The following is a 7646-nucleotide window of genomic DNA, read 5'->3' as shown; positions in this document are numbered from 1 at the left end:
GGAGTAGCTAACCACAAAGAAAGAAAACTTGATGGGAAAAATGGGAATGTAGTATTGAGTGGGAGTCTGGGAGAAGACGCACAATGGGCTCAAATGGGCTTTTAGTAATAAACAGGGTTAACCATTAACTTTACAATACACACCAAGGTCTATCCTCATGGCTGTGTCAGCACAGACCACCCCAATTCAAGACTGAAAGCTAGGCAGACATGGGGTCGTTTTAAACAACCAAGACCCAGACAGTACATATTCTTTAGTGAACGTAGACAGTTCATAGGAAGTAAAGAAACACATCTGTGCAGTCCATGAAATGGACAAGGTTTTATTAAGCCACAAGTAGGTAGACAAGGTCTCACTTCCCTGAAATCGTGTAATACCTATACTATTAATATAACGTTAATGTTTTGCATTACACCTTGACTACTTCATTTTTTTGTACTGTTACACTAGTATCAAAACCACCGGAATGCTTCACCTTTCCTGAGGTGCTGTTGCTAAGTATTACTGTACTGTACTGGGAGTGTCTGCAGCGCTCACCAGCAAGCCGGGTGTATTTATCTTGGTGTTAGCAGAGCGGTGGCTACAAAGGTGGAATGTCAGTAAACCTAAATGTGACTTAAAAGCACCGGTTACATTTTCGTCCAGCCAATAAAATAAACACGGACTACTTCTACGGATTTTTATGAATGATGGTATTCATCCCCAAGCACGCCCCCTAATTAATGTGTAGCCCTCTCCTTAACTCCACCCATTTGGAATGTCTGGCCCGCTGCCCGAATGATAATTGGCTGGACATATGGCGACGCATGGGCAGAGTTTCTGCGGAGCTCACGAGTTGGTATAAAGTAGATCAGGATACTCTCTCTGTTGAATGATTTTTTTTAGAGTGCTGTGACGATCTCGAGGAAGGGATAAAAAGAACTGTTCTCTACACTTCAACAACTTCTATTCATCTAACGCAACTGTGCGATTGTAGTCTATTCTTGAAAGAGGTTTTAAAAGTTCAGAACTGTCTTCAAGCGGACTAATAACAAGATCAGAGCTTGTTTTTTTTGACAACTGTCTAATGTTTCATTGGAATTTTCAATAATTATGGCAAAACGTGTCATCTTTGTTTTCTTGACAATGGCAGTCACCAGTCAGGTAAGTCGTATCACCTTGGCAGCTGTCAAATTGGTATGATTTTGATCATATGCAAATCATGTAACAAAATAGCAACGGATGAGTGGAGCGCTTAGGCTGTTTGCAATAACCAGTTGGAGGTGATTTGACTGTCATACACAAGTAATTGTATTTTAGAGACACAAATGAAAACTTTTGTCGAACGTTTTTTTTCTGTTGCCTGAAGATATATATTTTCAAACTGCTGTAGCCTACAGACTATTTGGTAACACTTTTACAAGACAGTGCTACTGTGTAACTGCTCGTGTAATTACAGTGTAACAGTTTTGTAATTACTCATTGTTACAATTAGTTACAATGTACTTATCAGTAGTAATCCTTAACCCTAACCGTGTACTAATGAGTAATTACAATACTTGTTACACTGTGATTACAGGAATAATCACAGTTATAAGGACACTGTAATGTAAAATGTAACCGACTATTTTTGTAGCCAACCAGTCCTACCTTGAATTGTGTATTTTTTTTATAGGCATGTTTGTGCTTGTCAAATAACTTTAACTCACTGTCTGAGGGTGGGACTTTTACATACTGTAGATTTTTTTCTAGAAGAAGTTGGCAAGGAAGAGTGATGTACTGTGACTCGAATCATGAGTTGGCAGGGGATTGGGTACTACACTTAAACAGACAAACAAAACATCCACAGGGATGAAGGGGTAGAAATAATATGAGCAAATTAAATTGGTACTTCACATTGAAGTTAAAGTACATAAATTCATTGTAAACAGTGTTCAACACCACTCCAAATGGGACACAATAATCATGTTAAATAATCAGTTGACATCTCACAATGAATATAAAATGATCAAAATAGACTCCTAGAACATCTTTATCACTAGTAGTGTTTTACCCATGAAAGCAGACCACAGCAAGAAATTACATTACAAAAATGATCTCTTTACTTTCCTATGCTTCTCTCTGTTTATGCCTATGAACCTAAACCTCTCCTCTCTCCCCCCCTTCCTCTCTCCTCCACCCTCCTCCAGGTGGGTGCCAGCTGCCCGGCGGTATGTGAGTGTCCAGCCATGCCCCTCTCATGCCTGCCCGGGGTGAGTGCGGTGGCCGACGGCTGCGGGTGCTGCAAGGTGTGTGCCTCCCAGCTGAACCAGGACTGCAGCCCCACGATGCCCTGCGACCACCACAAGGGACTGGAGTGCAATTACGGCAATGACGTGACCCTGGCCCAGGGCATCTGCAGGGGTAAGGTTGTGATAGGGGGAGGAAGTGGGGGCGTTTGGAAGTGTGTATTGTAGAAGTGTTAGGATTCAAAGTGTAATGTAGGTCGCAGGTGTTCAGTGTTGGAACTATGATGAGGTATAAATAGTGTATGTGTATATCTTGTCAAGTGTGATGTGTAGTAGTTAGTTGATGCTGAGTTTTTATGTGATAGCATCTTAGGGTGCATGTATAAGAAACATTACTGTAGGACTTAACCATGTGTTGAAAGTCACCACAGCCCCAGGACTTAACACGTTGTATCCCAGTAGGGGAGGACATTTGGATGTTAAGTCGATTCCTTATGGAGCTCAATCTCACAGACCAAAATGGAACTAGTTCTATCTACATCAAACCAAGATTCCAATCCTTCATAGACTAAGAATGGAGGCTCCACCGTGTCCGTGATATGGAGACAGACTCTTCTGGATTCTTACTCACAAGACTTCCTTCCTCTGCCCTTTCTCTGACCTTTGACCTCCCTCTAGATCTGAATGTTCTCTCTGGGTTACAGTCTGTGTGCCATGTCAGTGTCGGTTATTGCCCCTCTCGTGCCTCCCCGGGGTGAGTGCGGTGGCCGACGGCTGGTTGTTAAGAGGAGGATTGCGTAAAGGGGGTTTCAGCTGGTGTAACCGGAGTATATGGCAGATTCCTCCCGGTCATACCTGGGATTGTCAGTGGAGGTTCTTGTACTTTGACTTTAAAACACATCCTCATATTTAGACTCTCTAGAGACATGGAAGTAGGGTTCCCAAAATACCCCCTCGTTACATGATAGCACATTGCATACTGTAGATCGTAAACAGTTCATTGGTCCTGCTGATGGTTTAATGTGTATGTATATGTGTATATGTATATGTATATATATGTTACTACCTCAAAGTGGTCTTAGTATCCATCTAAATTGCCCCTAAAGGAATTATGAAGTTGAATTGAGTTGTACTGAACTGTACCTAACTGTACTGTACTGTGCTGAGCTGAATTCAATGGAATTCAATGCATTCTCCTCATTTCCCTCTCTTAACAGCGAGAAAGGAGGGTCGTACGTGTGAGTACAACGGGAGGATCTACCAGAACGGCGAGAATTTCCGCGCCGGCTGTAAACACCAGTGTACCTGCATCGACGGCGTCGTGGGCTGTTCCCTGCTCTGTGCCAACCGTCTGCCCCCCGTCACCCCCTCCTGCCCCTACCCCCGGTTGTTCAGGGTGCCTGGGCAGTGCTGCTTCACCGTGGACTGCCACAAGGGTACCTGGCGCCTTCCCCCCACCAAGCAACATCGCCAACCAACACAACCCAAACCTCAGCCATTCCAGTACCAGCCGGATAACACACTGGGCAATGAGCTGGTGGAGAGAGGCAAGGGCTGGGAGAATGAACAAGGCTACAAGCACCTGCCTGGTGAGGAGCTGTTGCACTCTTGACATTGACCAAATGCATTGTTATTGATCATGATAGATACTTGGCTGTAGCTTATCATGTACACTGAGCCATCTTCGCTAGCGCTATTAGCATTTTTGGTATAATATTTGATGACTATTGGTCGATAGTTACTCATGTTTGTCTGTACATCAGCCAGTCATATATCCTGATTTCTTCCCTCTGTGGTATATTCTCCCTATAACTCCCTTCCTTCCTCCCCTTTGTCTCCCGCGCTCCTCTTCCTCCCACCCTTCCCAGTATGGAAGCATTCGTTGGAGAAGTGCGTTGTCCAGACAACGGACTGGTCCCAGTGCTCACGAAGCTGTGGGATGGGAGTGTCCTCACGCATCACCAACGACAACGCCCAGTGTAAGCTGGATAGAGAGACGCGCCTCTGCACCATCCGGCCCTGCGGTGACGTAGCCATCCCGCCCAAGGTAAATTCTTTATTTAGACAACGCAATATGCAACTGTGTAGTGTGTGTAGTGTGTGTGTGTGTCTGTGCCAATCAGTATGAGCACAATCATGCAGTACAAGAGAAGAGAGTGTGACTGCACATATTTTCATCATCATCATCATCATCATCCCAGGCAATAACAATATCTCCCTTATCATCTACTGATCTGGTATCACTTTGATAACAAACCCCAACCCCCTAGACTGTTTCCTCTGCGGAGCATGTCCCGGTGGGAACAGACTAGCGTTGATTTACTCACACTGGCGGTGGCGCCCTTTTAAATATAGTCCCCTCCACCCCACCCACGGCATTCCTGCCAAGCAACTGTCCATAGCTAGGCGCCTGGGCCCTGTGCACTCAGCCAGGGAGATGGTGTGTCTATATTAATCCTCCTCTGTTTCTCTGGCTCAGTGCCTATGTCCCAAATGCCACCCTATTCCCTATTTAGTGCACTACTTTTGACCAGGGACCATAGGGCTCTGGACAGTGCCCATAAGGCTCTGGTCAAAAGTAGTGTACTATGTAGGGAACAGGGTGCCATTTGGGACGAACGACTGGGGACTGGGAGATTATGGCTGATTTACCACTGAGACTAATAAGGCCCCTGTCTGTCTGAGTGCAAGATTAATGAGTTTCAGTGAGTTTGATTTAAAACGTTGTTTTGTCACTGTGTTCAGTTAATTGCATAACTTTACCATAATTGAATTAACTTTTTGTTTTGTTTTCAGTACTGACACTTTGTTAGTGATAAGTGATAAGTTCATGATGATTTGGTTGCATAGGCCTTCCGGACATTTATTCAAAGATATTTTAAAGATGTCTGCAAAAGTTTGTCATTTTATTGAAACAATACAGGTGCCCCAACAGTACAGCTTGAAACTTTTACTTTCCTCTGCCCTCTCTGATTATCTCCCTCTTTCTCTCTCATCCTCTCATCCCCCTCCTCCTTCTCATCCCTTTACAGAAGGGCAAGAAGTGCTCCCCGACCCCAAAAGCCCCAGAAGCCATGCGTCTGTCGTACGGCGAGTGTCAGAGTGTCCGCCTCTACCGGCCCAATTACTGCGGCGCGTGTACGGATGGCCGCTGCTGCTCGCCGCGTCGCACGCGCACCGTTCCTGTGACTTTTGTGTGCCCGGATGGCGAGCGTTTCCAGAGAGACGCCATGTTCATCCAGTCGTGCAAGTGTAGCAAGGAATGTGGCCATCTCAACGAAGTGGCCTTGCCACCACAGCACTGGATGTATGGAGACACACATAAGTTCATCGACTAGCTTCATCGTGTTTGAACAGAATCCTCAAACTTGACTGAGAACATTGACAAGGGAAGGGTGACATTTTTTAAATAAATACCATGGGCCTTGAGGGTGTTTTTCTCTGCAGGCCTCAAATAACAGAACTGAGCTTCACAATGGGCTCTCAGTGAAAACCTGGCACTATAATAGCAAACCCCCAAATAGTAAAGTACTTACTGTATGTTTGAATGGAGTGGTTTTGATTGACAGGTGATCCATCCACTCCTGAATGTTCCTCAGACAAGGGTCTGAACTGAGGCCTACAGTCCCACCTGCTATTTTTGTTTAGTTACGGTATGACATAATGAACAGGACGCAGCCACGAGTTGCTAAGGCCTCCACAGCAACGACAGAGAGAAACAGACGACAACACAGCACTGTGTTGTAGAATAGAAACACATGAACTTGAAGGAACTGTACAGGGTTATTTGCTGTATAAAGTGATATGATGCTTTGCCTACACTAACCAGGGTCATATTCACTAGGCACCAAATGGAAGAAAGGAGTCTGACACAGGGAGGGACAAGCTGAAGTTGTTCAATTAGAAATAGTTGTTTTGGTTATCCGATGCAAAACATTTTGTTAGGGTGTGCACTAAGTCTACAACCCAGCTCTATGAGGGCTGGAGTGATACCGGGGCATCCCACAATGCACTGAGAACAGTGACTTTAGAAGATAAGTGACATCAAGCCTGGATGGGCTGAAACGTCTTGACGAAGAGACTGATAAAATGGAGCATTTAGCTCAACGCAGGGTACTCGCGATATTAACATTATTTATTCGTATTCTTATCCAAAGTACTTGACACTAACTCTCTGCAATAGAGAGTGACGTTCAGTGTAGTTGGGATGATGAGCCGTCTAATAACAGAGATTTATGTGAGAGGTGGTAATGAAAGAAATGTGTGTCTCAAATGGCACACTATTCCCTATATAGTGCACAAAGTAGTTCTCTATGCGGGGAATGGTAATGATAGATAGCCTGTCTCCACTGACTGCAGTACTAAAAGGAGCACTGTCTGTAAATGAGACGTGTTCAGAAATGACTGGACCAATACCAATTCACTTCAAATGACCTCTAATCTCTTCCCTTATTCAGTTATGTTTTATTAGCATGAATGACACTGTTGCTAAAGCGAAGTGAGATAATGTAATCAACAACAGTAAAAATAATGAATACATAATAATAATAATAGAGAATAATCAATAATGAATAACATTGGCGAATAATCTTCAATATTATGTACATGTTTGGGATTCATTTATGTATTGTATGCTGTTTGTGAAATCCGAAAAACTTCTGCTTATACATCTTTAATGATGATTTGTTACTCCAAAACTGTCATATGAAATGTTTTAATATAAAACTGTAAAATACAACGCCTACTTCAAATGTATGTTTGTCATAACTGAGAATATGTAGCCAAGCTATTAATATGGCGCTAGTGATTGTTGGTTTGTACATGATACAAAGCTGACCTGCCTGCTATAGAGTTTCAGTTACATGTGATGTTTTATTTAAACTTGGCTTGTATCGTTTCAAATTCTTTCATTTGGCAGACATTTTATTCGTCCGTAGCAAGAGGTTGATAAACTTAAAGGGATAGTTCGCAAAACACACCAACTTGGCTGCTGACATTTTTGGGAATGTGTTAAAGGGATAGTTCACCCAAATTACATATTGGTTTCCTTACCCTGTTAGCAATCTATGGGCAAGGTAAGACAGTAATCACTGCTTTGGTTTTGTTTACGTGGTCACTGTTTCCACTATTGGCACAAATCAAGCATTTTTCACGCTTCATGTCCAAATCATCTATAATAACTTCCCTGAGCTACACAATCAATTTGAGATACTTTAGGATGATTTGGTCAGTAAACACAAAAAATGCTAATATCAGTACCTCTGTGCCACACATGCTAACAAAGTTAGGATCTGGAGACAGTGACCAGGTAAACAAAAACCAAGCATGGATTGCTGTCATACCATGTCCATAGACTTGTATGCCATTTTGTAATTTGGGTGAGCTATCACTAACAGCGGACTAATGAACAAAATACTAAACTATTCCTTTAAGACTACA

General features: G+C 43.2%; 1 protein-coding gene across 1 annotated transcript; it reads left to right on the top strand.

Moving 5' to 3' along the window:
- Positions 1–1125: 1125 nt before the first annotated feature.
- LOC120032691 (CCN family member 1-like) lies at positions 1126–5545 on the top strand. The gene is made up of 5 exons (XM_038978886.1): positions 1126–1143; positions 2169–2382; positions 3425–3796; positions 4076–4254; positions 5240–5545. Exons 1-5 carry the CDS (start codon positions 1126–1128, stop codon positions 5543–5545), a joined length of 1089 nt encoding a protein of 362 aa, XP_038834814.1.
- The last annotated feature ends 2101 nt before the right edge of the window (positions 5546–7646 follow it).

This window comes from Salvelinus namaycush, chromosome 39 (genome assembly GCF_016432855.1).
Source record: "Salvelinus namaycush isolate Seneca chromosome 39, SaNama_1.0, whole genome shotgun sequence".
Classification (NCBI taxonomy): domain Eukaryota; kingdom Metazoa; phylum Chordata; class Actinopteri; order Salmoniformes; family Salmonidae; genus Salvelinus; species Salvelinus namaycush.
This window is presented reverse-complemented; position numbering and strand designations above follow the sequence as displayed.